General features: G+C 44.1%; 1 protein-coding gene across 2 annotated transcripts in view; it reads right to left on the reverse strand.

Moving 5' to 3' along the window:
- ADCY2 (adenylate cyclase 2) overlaps positions 1 to 8,462 on the reverse strand; it is a 355,653-nt gene extending 347,191 nt beyond the window's left edge. For both annotated transcript variants that reach the window (XM_053657169.1, XM_053657168.1), the window contains exon 1: positions 8,217 to 8,462. In XM_053657169.1, coding sequence (XP_053513144.1) covers positions 8,217 to 8,441 — 225 coding nt within the window. In that variant the 5' untranslated portion in view covers positions 8,442 to 8,462. The remainder of the gene's footprint in view (positions 1 to 8,216) is intronic.
- Between the last annotated feature and the right edge of the window lie 7,610 nt (positions 8,463 to 16,072).

Genomic DNA, 16,072 nt, shown 5'->3' on the forward strand with positions numbered 1-16,072 from the left:
TCTCTCTGAACCTGCACCTATGTCCTCACAGAAAGTTCCCTATGCCTGAGGGAATAAAAATCCAGGTCTGGATTACAGCTGGTACTGAAGAATACACTAGTGTCACCTAAAGAGACCATTAAAGCACCATAACTCTGAGTCCCTTACATGCGTCCTCCTCTGGAGGATCGGCAACTATTTATGGCAGGCCGATTACAATTCGTGCTTCCATGCTGGAAGGTGCAGCACTTTGCTCTCCCTTGAACCAAACTTACTCTGGATACAGATTTTGCTTTCCTGTCCACAATGTTTCTGCCCAAAACACCATTCACATGAACTGTTCTTACCCTTCTCCCCATCACCCGAAAGCAGCTTTGTTGAGCAAAGGCAGGAATGACCTTGTGAAGACTCAGTGACAGGGCCTGCCTGTAGACAGCCTTGTTTGGAGTTTGGAGAATGACCTCCAGGATGCAGTAGAAGCTCTAAAACAGCCTGCCTTCATGGATAGAAACACTTACTCTAAAATATCAATTCTCAGGAATGAATCAATAAATTCAATATAGATACTAACAAGATCCAAATACAGTCGTCTCATATGGAGATGGCATAGGTGACTACAAAGTGTGTGTGAAAGAACACAAGAATAACCAAGAAACTTGTAAAGGAGTTGCATGTTACCTGCTCTGATTAATATAAATACTTATTGCAAAGCTTTAGTAATTGTGCTCTGTGCGTGTGTCTGTGTATGCAAGTGCTCAGTGTTACAGGGATAAAAGCAAAACAAAACTCAGGCAATGGAACAGAGGAGACAGCCCGTAACAAACCACTCATATGTGGGATTTTCATGTGGGAAAGAATAACTAAAATGATTCAGCAAAAATTCATTCTTCGCAACAACAAAAAAATGTAAATGGATCTTGATCACCACCCCACACCACAGGGATTGTGCTTGAGAATCAAAGATGAATCAAATTAATCAAATGATAAATCTCATTTTGTGTACCTAAAGTCCAATTCTGAGAAACATATGAATGTTTGAACTAACTGAAAATCAATGGAAGGAAAGAATTAGAAATTAGATCTCCCATATGTTTGAACTAAGTATTTCTTCGATATGTCTTTCATTTGCATTCACCTGATCTCTTTAGTCTCTGAATTTTAAACACCGATAACTTTGTATTGGTTCTAGTAATGAACTCACCTAAAAGTTTTTCTAGTTCAGATCACTAGTAGCTATAAATCTTAATTATTTTACCATTTCATTTTATGTAGCTTTAAAAATAACACAGGACACTTAAAACACACATACCATAATTCAGTCTTGGGGAGAAAGCACATAGTCATTGAAGTCAGCACCTTTGATCTCTGGCTGACCCTAGCTGTAATATACCAGTTTCATTGTGTCTGGTGAATAGTAAAAAATGTAGGTAGAAAAAAACAGAGGTTCTAATTCTAAGACTGTTCAGCCTGGGGTCCCATTACATTAGTGCTGACCCTAAAGACTTGACTTATTTATTCTTGGGACTCTCTCAGGCAATGATAATTATCTTGACAAATCCCAGGAACTCCAATGATCTAGTAACAAGTTGTTATTCTTTAAGCCTATATATTTCCAATGCAATAAATTGTTCATGTAATATATTTAATTGTGCTAATAATTAAAAATTCCCATTCAAGGACCAAGTTTTTTAAGTGACTTGGTTTGACTCTGAGATACACTGGTCGGTATGCATCCTTAATAGTCATGCCCCAGGTCTGTATTCTCTCTCTCTCTCTCGTATCAGCATCATTGTTCATTCTCAGACCCTGGGCAATTTCAGAAAACTGTTTGGCAAAGCCACTCTCAGTGGGTTTTTAGGCTGAGATTCACGTTACTGTGTTCATTACCCTGTCACCTGAGTCTTGCTCCTAGGGATGGACATGTTAACCCAAGTAAAAAGAAGGAATAAAAAGAATTATTTGTAACATTGCCAGCAACAGTTGGACTAACAAAGCCTTCATCTGAACCTCTCCTCAGCCCCTTCCTTGTGATTTTTATTATATCCTCATACAAAGAGGTCATTGAAACAACATTAGTAAAGCTTTAATGTGCTCAAACGGACCAAGCACGAGCTAACTCAACTCATTCTCTCTCCCAAAGGCACTTGGTAGCTGCAAACCAGAATTGCCTAGGGTGTGTCACATCCTGGTTTGATACTGAGAAATCACATGGGAAATTTACAACATTATCAAAATTAATAAAACTAAACAATATGAATGTCCATATAAGTATCAACCAGGCAAGGGAGTCTGCTTCTGCTCCCTTTTTAATAACTCAAAGTTACATGCACAACATAAATAAATAGAAACACATTCCCTGTTCTTTTATACCCAGGTTTAAAAATCCTAGGACTCAATTAGTTTTCAATGAGAAACACAGCTACAGGAGACCTTGGTGAGGAACCCCCCCAGGGTACAAATATAACAACAGCAGCCTACATTTGGGGTACCATAGGTGTCCTTCACTGATCTAAATGCTCTTCTGCTCTGTCTCAGTTCCCAACACAGCTCCCTGATCCTGGTGGTTTTATTCATTTTATTTCACAGGTGACATAACTGAAGCTACAGAGATATATAAACATGTCAGGAACACATGCTAAGTGGCAAAATTGAGACTGGGATCCAGGTCTATCCACAAAGTTTCGTGCTCTTAACCAGCAGGCTACATGACAGAAAAGACAACTGCTAAGGAAAGCAAACCTACACCATAAATTATAAATGTTAATTAAGCACCTGCAAAATGGTTAGTGCTGTGTTAAATACGGGGAGTGCTACACTTCTTCCCTGAAAGAACTAACAATTAGTTGAGGAGACAAGACGGATTCACGAAATTATCCTGCATGTCAGATGACAGTAATGTAGTGGTTACATGATTCTGTATAGTTCATGAGCTTTGCAGTTGTCAGAGGCAGAAACCAGTGCACACAGGGCGCTTGGCCAAGGCTGGACTGTGTAAGCCCTAGAACTTGATAGTGTGCCCATGTCAATAACAAGTTCTAGAAAGGACGAGTGTGTCAGTGGATTATATGCAAAAACCCAGCTTTGACACTCCTATCACTAACAGTTACTAATCAAACCATGAAACGACTTTAACTTAGCAATAGATCAGCTCTCACAGCATTATCATTTTTTAAATAGAAAGTTTGATCTAAAAACATCAGTGAGTTTTACAGACACTTCAATTGAAATGGATTTTACAGGCCACAGTGTTTATGCCAGGGCCTGCTCAGAGAGCAGAAGAAAAGTCACAAAGGGAGCCTCTGCTTAATGGGGAAGGCACTGGGCATAGTCAGCAAAATGGGAATAACTGATGCCCCATCTCAGTGAATTCATTGCGAGGAAGCATCTCTACCTAGATTCTTTTAACATTAAAGGGAATTTCTTCCCTTTTCTTCCCTTTAATATATAACTCCGTTACACAGTGAAGATGGAGGATGTTCACATCAGCATGAAACATCAACAAGAAAATTACTTTTGGGCCAGGGCCAGAAAGGGGCATTTTATACCTGCAATAAACTCTAGAACAGTTCAGCCAGGAAAAGTCAAATGCTCTGCACCTGGTATCACCACAGCAATGGCATGACTTTGAAAAAAACGAGCTAACTTCTTTTGGTCTCATTTTCCTCATGTATACAATGACAGCCCTTCCAGCTCTAATGCTATGTACGTGTCTATGCATTTCTTCCCAGCAGCAGTGAAAATGCAGCAACGGGAGACTCACTAATGACAGTAGTTCCTGAGGGCACATTCTGTGTCAGGTGTCATTCTAAGTGCTTCACATGTACTAATTTGGACCCTCACCTTAGAAGGCAGGTAACCATCCCATTCACAAACAACAAAACTGGGGTAAAGAGAGGTTAAACCATTTGTCCAAGATCACAGAGGTAGAAAGGGAAAAGCAAAATGCCACACAGAGAGATGCTCCTAACCACTACAGTCTCGGCCTTTGTTAAATAAAGAAGGCAAGGTGCTGTGCACATACCTAATTACGCACTTTAATATCCACAGGATGCTTCCAAAGTTCTTTCTTGCAAGTCCTCTAAATTGCAACCACCTTTCAGGCAGAAAATTACAGTTTTCCTTGTCTTTTGTTTATACCAAAGTTAAATTATAAATAAAATGACAATGAATTGCTGGTTGTAAATTACAAATATCTGCCAACTAATATTTTCCTACAAGTATAGAAATGCTCAAAAAGATGTATTACAGGACCAGAGACAGTATGTGCAGAATCTCCTCACTCTTAGGAGATGAAAGGCATATTTACTTGCTTTCTTCAGCCTTCCGCCCCTAAAAAAGGGCTGAAGATTGATTTCTTCCCATTGGCCTATTCCACCCACTGAGGGTACTGAAATGCTATCTGCAATGATAAAGCCAAGTTCACCCAACAATGATTGGGTTTGTTGGTTGGTTCGCTGGCTTTGGAAAAATTATGATTCTTTCTCTGTATATAGACAAAAGAAATGCCCTGCTATATCAGCCCCTAGAAAAATGGATACTGGACATTTGATTTGTAATGAAAAGTACTTATGGTTATTGTTTTAAAGTTTATGCACACTACATCACAGTAAAAGCAAGAGGGTAGATCACATTCACATTCAAAATCATATTTATTAAAAGTACATACATATTTAATGTAAGTATATACTCTTATATGGCTTTCAATATCAAACCAAAAACATACCAAAAATCTCTTTATTGCAATATCTGACCATTTAAAACATATGGGAACAAAATTTTTCCATTCCAGTTGAAATATTGACTCTTTCTAATTATAAATTTTAGTTGAAACAAACCTGACTAGTGCCAGCTGCTATTTTGACAAACTCGTATGTATGTGTGTGTGTGTGTGTGTTTGATAGGTTGAGATATATATATCAACCTGTCCTAACAATGACAAGCAAATTTTGAGAAAAGCTATCAGATTCAAGACATAATAAAGGAGAGAAATTTAATTCTGAGAAAATAGTAATGAGAACCAATCCTAGAAAATGAAGTGACGTCACAAGACTTAAAGCTTGGTTTCCTTAATTGCCTGCTTTCCAAGGCCAGGAACAAAGTTTATTTTCCTCATCATGCCTAATATTATCATTAAAAATTTCCATGGTAAGCAATGGAAAATACCTTCATATTATTAAACAAAATATTATAATTCTAGACATGCTAACATGGGTTCTATTAACTTTGTTTCATAGCTAGATAATTCTTAACGAATATGGAGTTAAATCTATTTAATAGCTTTTTATGTAGCAAACAGTTAAGCAAGATGGTGGAGCTTCAATTCTGAATTTACTTTTATAGTACAATAAAAATACTTTGAGGATTACTTTAACATCAAGATCAATGATGCAAAATCATGGATTGACCCTGGATTGAAATGAAGTGAAACTAGTTTCTGAATAATGTTACTTAGGGAAATACAAAATCATGACAAAGCTTACTTTTTTCAACAGATATTTTCAACTACTTCCCACAAAGGCAATTACATATAGCAAAAAATCCCCATGTCCCGGGATGATGCCAGCTAAAATGATTTTGCAATCCAAATGCGCTCGGGTCTATGGGTGTGCATCAAGAAAACTGCTAGACTTTTTCTACTACAGAAACTGATGGAAATCAAAATCAAGCAGATTCATGGGAAAGAAGGAATCTGTCCAAGATTTCAGGCAGCAAAAATAGATCTGCCGCGCTCCTGAATTACATCAGAGCCTAGCTATTCTAGTGAAGTGCTGGAAGGTGGATGCCTGGGCCAGCCCCAAGCAGCTGTTTCCATCTCCCGAGGTAGATCTCTGGGAAGTCAGGCTCTGGTCAGCCTGCAAAAGGAACTCACCCCTCACCATGCAAACATTGTTCTATGTTAACACTGTCTCATCTCCCAGTGCTCCAACCCCAACCATCTTTGACTATCTGGACATATTTTGATATTGACTGTTAGAACATATTTTGGGAAGAGGAACTGCTCTTTATAGCACCACTAAAATCAAGAGAGAAATGAACCATGAGGAGCTCAGAGTCATCCCATTCCCTCCTAAGATCCAGGTTCGTAGGATGTGCTTAATTCCTCCCAGAGTTTCCCACTTCCCACTTGGCAGCAGCACCAGTTCCCACCTTTCCACCACCCTCCCTCATTCCAGAACATTTCTGCACAGCTTCCCACCTCAGAGGATTTGCAGAGTAGTCAGACCATGGATCATGTATCGCAAAAGAATGGGATCCATCTGGACAGCAGCCTGGGCTACAGCCATGCCCTGGGAAACGTCCATTTTGTGCTTTAAACAATTCAGCTGAGCATCCCTTAAGTTGGGAAACAATTGACTAATCAAGAAAAAGTAAAAAGGCCTGTGTAAACTTTGTAAAAGGATACCACTCCAGCATTTGCACTGAGTGAAAAGGAGCATAAAGGAGTTGTGTAAAAAAACACAAATACCAAGATCAAGACAAATCAGAGAAGTGTGCTTTCAGCTCGACTCCACTGAATCTCTGCCTGACCCGTTCAGGAGCATCTATACAAAGGCAGTCAAAGAAATCAGAAATGTCTGTTTGCATCGTAGCAAACAAAGTGGTGTGTGTAGGGGAGGTACGAAATTCCCACTTGTCTTTAAATATATTAATGTCTATAAATAGGCCATCACCTGCTCCTCCTTTTCCACTTAGAAGAAAACAAGCCAGAACAGGTTTACATTACAGATTCAACAGACTAACCAGCAGCAATGTCCTGGCAAAACAGACTTCCAGAGGAAAACTGGCATGTTTTCTTCCCTGAAAGTACTGGAATAAACCGGGGATGCTTTTAGAGGTACTGCTTGCCAATGAGAACTGAGCAGGAAAAGGCCTGTCTCCAAGTCCTTTTTGGTCCTAAAAGTGTTGAAGAGAAATGAAGATTCCCCTCCCGAGAGCATTAGGAGCGGGGCTGGTTGTAAGGGTCTGAGGACTGCCTTAAACTCACACCCAGGACACAGGACCAAAAGCCGCTCTCTGCTTTACATATAAGAGCCAGTTGGGGTCTGTGGCCTCATGATCTCCTACACTCTGTTTTTAATTCTGGCCTGTATTCAGCAGAAGACTGCTGTCTTCTGTAGTGTGGGGGAAAAGAAAACCCTACTTTTTAAAAAGACCCCATGATGGTAAGTTCTCCAGTGCATAACGTTTGAGCACCATCTGGCTCAGGATATCAGAAGCAAACTGCCAAACAGCAAAGACAGCTATTTTGCACACTGAGTGAAACATGAGCAAACATCCACTTCTTTGCTCAGTGGACACAAATGTAGGTTCATATTTATAGTCTAAGCTAAAACCATATGTATCTATATCATTCAGTGGAGACATCCCCAGATCAAACACTGCCCAGAAATAGCTCACTGGGTAATCGATGTCTGGCCCAAAACCTGCACAAACGTATAGGCTGTGCAAAAGTTTGACCAAACAGAAGAATCGGTGACAGGAAGTTTACTGCCATCTACAGATTTCCTCTCACTGCTAAACGGAGCCAAGGATTTCTCCTTGAAAAATACAAGTGGACAAAATTGACATCCGTTGTTGGGTTTCATGGTGCTCCCACTGATGAAATCCACTTTAACAACCCGTGCACACAGTTAACTACCGCTCCAGAAGCAGGAAAGCATTGGCGCTCCTTACTTACAGATCCAGAGGACGCGATTTACAACAGGTCAACACCCCATCCCTTTCTGTCTATGGGACTAAATATATACAGACTGTAAGGTAAAGATGTACGGTAACATACTTTTTAAAACATTTTCCTCCTTATTAACCACTTTCCCAAGGCAGGCTTTTTACAGAGCTAATAACATCCAATTCAAACTGGAACGCCAGCTCAGGGGTCAAGCAGTGGCCTCGCGAAGCCGGGGGTTGATTTGGATGGAGACCTATTGGAGCGGAGCGGATGTGGCGGGCGGCCGAGGGCGCAGAGCGCGGCGGAGTTTGCCTGCGGGTGCGCAGACGTGGGGAAAACGCACGCCCGTGGTCCACCTGGTGAACACCCTGGCAACTTTATTTTGGGCAGAGCTGTCCAGGCAAACTTTTCTGATGCCCGTAGCCCGTGCCCGTAGCCCTCGCCCGAGCCCGGCCAGCAGCGGGGCAGGCTGGAGGGGCAGGAGCTGAGGGGGAAGGGCCGCTCTGCGAGTGGGCTGGGAGCGGAGACCGGGAATGCCCCGGGCAGGTCCCGCCGAGAGAGCACTTACCAGCCGGAGCGCGAAGAAGACGGCAAGCAGGGCGAGACAGGCGCCCATGATGATCAGCAGCAGGAAGATGATGAGCGGGTGCTGCTGGCTCATGCAGTAGTAGGACTCGTACAGCCAGTCCCGGGACCGCTGCAGCCCGTCCCCGCCGCCGCCCGCCGCCGCTGCGGCCGCCGCCTCGGCGCGGTCCCGCAGGTAGCGGCGGCGCCGCATCGCCTCTTGCCACATCGGGGCGGTTCGCGGGGCGCCGGCCGAGCGAGCCCGGCCTGGGCTGAGCCGCCCGCCCGCCGCCGCCCGCGTCCCACCCCCGCGCCGCCTGGGTAGCCGGGCTGCCGGCGCTCAGAGCTGCGCGCAGAAGCTACGGAGCCCGCAGAGCTAGTCGCCCCGGGCTGGGCGCTGACGCGCGGGCCGAGCGGCGGCCTCGGGGGCAGCTCTCCGAGCCGCCGCTGCCGCCACCGCGCGGGAGGGGGCGGGTGCGACAGGGGGCCCTCGGCCCGCCTCTCCCCACCCTGCGTCGCGCAGCCAGGCCTCCACCCACCGCCGCCCCCCGACGGCCGAGCTAGTGGAAGCCGGGGCCAGGCAAACAGGGAGAAACGCAGGAAGCGGGGGGCGGGGGGCACCGGCTGCGCCTCACCCGGGTATCCCCTCCTTCCGCCCTCCCACACTCAGCCACAGCGCGGTCCACCTCCTCCACACTGTCTCACAGACTGGGGGTTCCCACTCCCTGCCCCCCACTTCCCACTGTGCTGGGAGGGCTGCGGGGGCGCCTGGCCTCCTCTCCACTAGCTCCCAGCGCAACGGGGAAGGGTGCTCCCACCCTCCAGTGCCCCCAGCCTCTTGGTGGGATGCAGGAGTAGAGAGATGTTCCCATACTTTCCTCCTCTGTCTCTGAATAGGGCAGGGAGGAGATCGTCCATCCGCGAGTACCCCCTACTCAGAAGACAGCTGGCACTTCTCCTTTTCGCTAACTGGATGCACGGAAGTGGGGTTCTACTCCCCATCGCCACCCCACCTTAGTAGGTAAGGGTTTCCCAGCCACCCCTTCACTCTGAGCAATGGGGGTGGGCTTCTCACGCTCTTGCCCGCTATCCTAGAGGGCCGGGGCACTTCACTGAAGGGACAGAAAGGCCTGGGACGCTAGGAGTCCTCTTAGCCGAGAACAGCCCCCATTGCGCAGCGGAGGAGTGAGGCGGCTGCGACTGAAGGCTGTACCCCCCGCCACATTCGCGGGAGGCAGCCTCGATTGCAGCTTAAGTCACACTTTGGAGCTGCCGAGTTGGCTAAGGTTTTCCGTATCGGAGGTTTAGGGGGCGCCCTCTGGCCAGTCCCGGTCCAGTGAAGCCCCTTCTGCCTGGCGGGACCCGAGGGCTCTCCAAGGGAACGTGGGTTGCGGCAAACTGGGTGGGCTCTGGAATTCGCCCCCCCTACGCCACCTTGAGGGACTGGGCTGGAGTCTCCAAAGACCCAGTTGGAGCCGCGTGGGGGCAGCGTCCCCTCTCGCCGCGCCCTGGGTCTCCTCGCCGGTCTTCCAAAGGAGCCCACCCTTCTGGAGGATTTTTCATATCCCAGTGTTTCTGACCCAAAGATCCGCAAATTTCACATCCTCCCAAAGCCTAAGGAATCCAAGACACAGTGACCCCCCTCCCCTCTCTTGCCACCAGCAAACAGCTCAGGGGGGTAGGCACGTGTGGTCTCTTCCACTAGGCTACCAGCCCTCAGGACTGGGTCTCCTGAACTGTCCCGCTGACAGCCTAGACTGCCCGGTCCTCCTCCTGAGCAGGGACTCGTGATCTGGGGATCAGGACCCAGGCTCCGCAGGAAGAGGGGACTCGAGCCTTGGGTGGGGGGTGTATTTTTAGCAGCAGTCAATGCCTGTTCTGCCCAGAGGGTATGAAAGGCACAGCTCCGACACCCGCGGTGGTGGAGAAAAGCAGGGCGGAGACTGAGAAGAGCGCTTGGGCCCAGGGGCATGTCCGGACACTCGAGCTTGGCCCAGGGACATGCCCCACTAGGCTCCATCTGGTCCACAGCCTTCTTTCCTGCCCAGGAGAAAGAAGAAGAGGAGAAATAGGATGAGGAAATGGATGGAGGAAAGTCCCCCCAGTGTCTCCTGTTGTTTCCACAGCCCGTATCCACCTCCCACCCCCCTTCTGTTGAGTTAATTGTCCCAAGCCCCCACCTGCCTTGCCTTCCTTTTCTTTCCCAGCACCCCAGACCGTCAACTGTAATTCGGTAATGCTAATCTCAGTCTTTCCTGCTGGTGTAAACCCACCCACTGGACTCAGTTCTTTCTTTCTGACCGCAGGGTTCTAGGGTTTGGGTGGTCTGAGAGCAAGCTGCAAAGGCAAATGCCACTTACAAACATCCACAGACTAATCTCTCCTAAGAAGACACAGTTGAGTGGGAAGTTGGCCACAGTTTGTGCTGTGTGGATTCCCTTTATTTCTCTGTCTCTGCCCAAGGTCTTCCTGGGTTTTGCAAACCAGATTAATTTTAGACTGTAATAAAGAATTTAAAAAAACAATACTTATCAGACGCAATAGAACAGCAGTCTAAGAGACACAGGTTCAGGCAGCAACCTCAGCTGTGTTTCCCCTGACAAAGGGGAGGCTGCCGGGTACAGGCTCAGGTTCACGACTAGGTCCATTTTATGTAAATAAGGAATCCAAATCTGTACATGCCTGATTGGCCAGACTCTCACAGTCCTGATCAGTAGGCTTTATGTATCCTAACTGGGGGTTATGGGACAGTTTTGATGGGGGGGGGGGGGAGGCAGTAGTCCTTTGGTCAAAAGAGGAAACCAGGAAAGCCTTTATAATGGTTCTCAGGTTGGGTAAATGAGCAGGGTATGGTACAAGAAGCAAAGACTTCTGTGTGAAGTTCTCTTTCGTATACAGAGTCTGGGAGAAGCCCCGTTAGGCAACTGGCCGCTAGACTTTTGTACATAATATTTGGACCATGGGTGGACTATCTGGAGTCCATCTCAGAAGACAAATGCCTTCTCTTGATTCCCATCAAATGAATCTTTCTTCTCCGGGTCCACAGTTTGGGCAGAGCTGTGCATTTCCAGTCCTTTCCTGTTGGAGCAACATACTCATTCGTCTCCTCTCCAACTCTTGGTACTTCTTCACCCCTTGTATTGATAAATGTCTGCTTTCACCCACTCAAGAAGAAAGATAAAGTAAATCATCTGTAATGTAGGTGTCTGGAAAAAAGAACTGAAAGACTTGTGAGGGAAAAGTAAAGGTTTAATTAATTATTTTCTCCTTCAGTTCCAGCAGGGAAGTCTGATATTTTTAACTACCAGTATCTATACCACATGTATATGCACCGCATGTTAAAGGGGTGGCAAGACTTTTAGGGAATTCAGTAAATACAGGGGCAAACTATAATTAGAGAGACTCTGAACAGAGGGAATTTGAATTCTTATGACATTTTTATCACTTATTCTTTCATTAGTTCATTGAACAAATATTAATTTTTTTGACTACCATGTGCCAGATGTTCAGAGAAAAAAAAAAGTACCTGTGGAATTTCCAATGTGCTACTTGACCAAAGAAGGCTGCGAAAAACAACCCAAACAAAATTCAACATTCATCCCTATCTTCCCCCAACAATTTCAATCTCATCATCATAGAAAAAGGTTGTGGAAGGACTATAATATAAAAATCAAGGACATGTCAAGCTTTGCTAAGGTTTTGTTGGACTTTCTTGTTTGGTTTTAGCTTTGGTGCTTATTTTTATGGGGGCCTTTCTTGTTGCGTTATGTTTAATACAAAATAAAATGTGAGCTGGCACAGTCATTATAGTTATGCTAACAGTGTTTTTGAATTAATTGCACCAAGTTTGCCTTGTTAAAAGTCCAAAATTACTGGGGTTTTTATTTGAAAGAAAAAAGTAACAATAACCCAAAAGCAGCCTGCAGTAGAATGAAAACTGTCCTTTGGCACAAAGCCAGGAGTATGAAATACAGGCTCCTGCGAGTAAAGAACTTCCAAGGAGCCATCAGCTTTATTTCTGCATCTGTGGGGGAGCAGAGAGGATACACCAAGGGCAAGGCATGGAGAGCAAAGGGTCATCTCAGAAATTTACTCCAAATCAACTTATTTGTGACAAAATACACAAAGAAACCAACCATGGCCCTGGCTGGTGTAGCTCAGTGGAATGAGCACTGGCCTGTAAACCAAAGCGTCACTGGTTCAATTCCCACTGAGGGCACATTTCTGGGTTGCAGGCCATGTCCCCAGTAGGGGGTGTGTGAGAGGCAACCACACATTGATGTTTCACTCCCCCTCTTTCTCCCTCCCTTCCCCTCTTTCTGAAAATAAATAAATAAAATATTTTAGAAAGAAAGAAGGAAAGAGAGAGAGAGAAAAAACTACGGAAGCCTTAACTCGGCCTGAGGAAGTTCAAAGAGAAAGAGGGGGAGAAAGAGAATAAGCATTAGGAAGGAGACTATTTATTTACATGTTTATTTATTTATTTGCAACGCTAGAGGGCAGTCCTCCATCCTAAGGACCTAGCTGGCAGGCTGGCATATAGGAGGGTGACTTGTGCTGTTTCTCAGGACTCCACATTTGGTTTAAAGGTCTGCTGTCACCATCTTGAAATTCTTGGTCATTTTTTAACACAAAGTCACATTTTCATTTTTCCCTGGAAATTAGAGAGCTGGTCCTGCCAGCTGGTGACACTAAACAGGACTCCCATCTCTGCTTGCTGCACGCACAGCCTCCGGGGTGCAGGCCTGAGGACTTGAGCAGGCAGGGATCCCAGGCCACCTCCCCCCCACTAATCAGGTCATCTCTCACACACACCGTGACACACCTGAATGGTGATAAACCTGGCTTATAATCATGCTGCAGGACAGGTTTTTGAATCAGTAGCTCGTGCTTTAAAAAGAACTCGTCTTCTAGCTCCTATTTCAAATCCAGTTAGATTAGCTTGGTCAGTCAGGGCGGAATTAGGCTCCTCACAATGTCAAGATGCTCTGATTAAATAAAGGCGGCCGGCAAAGTGTTCCAGGACAGTTGTGGACATGTGCCACCCCAGAGCACTTTGTAAGGGCTGAGCACAGGGTATTTCTGTGTACTTATGTTTCTCTCTGGCAAATACATCACTGAAGTTTATATAATAAAGTATGAACAGTATGTCAACAGATTCATTATCATCATGAAATATGTCTTGTGTACCCAGATAACATTTACATTTTTATTGAACCAGACTCTGTGGATACAGAAACCACACAGTCATAACCAGCTTATGGCTCCTAGAAGTCTCATTAACTCTTTGAGCTCACTAAGGAGCTCTTTGAGCTCAGTTTTTGGAACATCAGAAGAAAGTGGCTGACTGTAATATATTCATTTTTTTCCCATCCAGGAGGGGAGTATCTCAATATGTCTTTGAAAGATACTACGTGCTCGACTGATTTGATAAATCACTTCTCAAGTGACAAAATGGGAATAAATATTTCATAGAATCTTCTTTTAAATCTGACTGCAGGTGACTTATTGAGATTGATGGTCCTGAGTATAAAAGAAGATGATACAAGTATTTTGGAACAGACCTTTCACAAAACCCTGCTGCCATTTTAAAGTTTGCTACCAGGACGCTTTTCAAAATCCCCTGAGATGCTGGAATTCCTTCCATGAAAACTGGGAGGAGGGAGAAGAGGTTAATGACTAATCAGTCTCCAGCACTTCTGCAGCCTTGTGAGAAATATTGATTTCCCTGCTCTTGCTCAGAGAATGGGATCTAAAAGCAATGACTCACGGAGCAGAGGTGTGTGCTCCGAATCTGTTGCTGGGGGAGGTATGGGAAAAGGGCGCTTAGTTAGCAAGCTTGAGTGGATAATTTAGATACCTTGAGTTTAGTTTGATATCCTTTTAGATGTCCCTGAAAATAGTTGGTGAAAGAATAAATTAATTACATTGTAAAATTGATAAATAATGTACACTAAGGAAAGAAAGTGGTCTCTATAAAAAGCAATGCTGAGACATAGTTCATGGATATTTTTACCCAATTCTGAGTTCATTCAATTAAGAAAAATTTGCTTAAGATTTTAAGTCACTCTACCACTGTTTGATTCATGATTTTATATTTGAATATGAAAATAAATTAAACTTGCTGCTTATGTTATTCTGCACTGTGGTAATAATTACCAATATTCTTATAATAGCTTTCTTAAAGTGCCGGGTTTTTGCTTTATCTCTGATGCCAATTGTAAATCTTTCAAGAAGTCACTAATGTCTCTGAGCTTCAGTTTATTTATCTATAACATTAAAAGAATGGGCCGACTATTTTAAGAATGTTTTCAACATGTTAATATTACCCTGGGCTGGGGAGACAAGGAGAAGGAAATCACATTGAATAAAATAAGTGAACTTTGCTCCACAACCCCTCCCGAAAAAAAGTTCGTTACATTGCACGTGAGCATTTGATAGGCAGTTCTATTTCCTTAGGTATAAATGCAACGAGGAGACTGTTTCAGTGGTGTGCTGTGGCCATTCAGTGGACAGGCACAAACTTATTTTTGCATTAAAGTGGTCTGTCTTCCCTCACTTGGGAAAGGCAGGAGATTTTTGCTTCTCTTGTTCGCTGTGATGTATCTCTATTCCTGACATTTGCAAAACACATAGTAAGTGCTTAATGCACATTTGCTAGATGAATGAATGAAAGTGTGACTGAAGATGTAAGGTAATGTCATCCTTTTCTTTAAAAAGAGGACAACTGACAAGTCATATCCGTGCAACATTTTAATTAGAGCTTTATTTGATAGAAACATTACCCAGGTCCTGAGGAGATTATACGTATATATAGATGTTTGCTATCGGCACTGTATTCACATTTCCAAAAAGCTCACCATGTTTTCCACTCCTAAAAAGGCAAACATCCAGGCTCATTTTGTTGTCTGTTTTTATAAAAGCATCGTAATTTCTATCAATATGGACAAGGATTTCTAAACACTGTTTTGTTCTTAAATAAAATGCTTAAATATGTAGATACACCATGACTACATTTTAATATAAAACTACCTGAGGAAAACAGTGTCGCAGTAATAAATGATATTTCAAATGGAGAATCGATCGGGCTGCTGAAGGAGACGGAATCTGCTTTGCCTGGCACCTGAGCCCCTGAGCTGCAGGTCCTCAACCCCCCTCCAGGGCCAGGTGCTGCCTGGGAAAGTGCTGGGTGGAGGTTGCTGAGTTCATGGGGCCAATTGCCTTAGATTAAATAACCTCCAAATGGCCAGATACGGTTAACGTACCAACTCCATCTAGACAGGCTGTGTTTACATTGTTACTGGGAAACGCTGAAGACGTTTTCACGCTCAGCAGGCTAAAGGAATAAAAAGGCAATCTTAATCTTAGATCCTCATTATTACACTACAGTCTAATAACTAATACATGAAAAACCTACCTGTCTTCCCTCCTGGGGTAGAGTTGCTCTTTGCTTCTAAATATATTCTCCCTGACAGCCAACAAATGGAGGGCTCATCTTTAAAAAAATACTTAGAAAATTTAAAGATCTTCATGTTAAACTATTGGAACTAAAATACAGAAAAAGGATATTAGGCATGGAGGTAGCTCAATGTTGATTCAAACTGCTTTGTAGCAAGTCTCATTAGAGCACCAAGTAGCCACTTTTCTTTAACATGTAAAGTTCATAGCTAGGTATCCAGTTACAGTAATGTACTTGTTTTTCTTATATGGCGGCAAAAATACGTAGTTATATTTAGTGTTTTTAAACTTGAAAACAATGAATACAGTTATGTCTTTTCTGGACAGTTTCACAAATCTAAGTTATAGGTCCCTTTTGTTAACTTTCTGTATTGGTGATGTAGGAAAAAATCCACTCGCCAT

Source organism: Artibeus jamaicensis, unplaced genomic scaffold (genome assembly GCF_021234435.1).
Source record: "Artibeus jamaicensis isolate MK-2021 breed Jamaican fruit bat unplaced genomic scaffold, CSHL_Jam_final scaffold_369, whole genome shotgun sequence".
NCBI classification, from domain to species: Eukaryota; Metazoa; Chordata; class Mammalia; order Chiroptera; family Phyllostomidae; genus Artibeus; species Artibeus jamaicensis.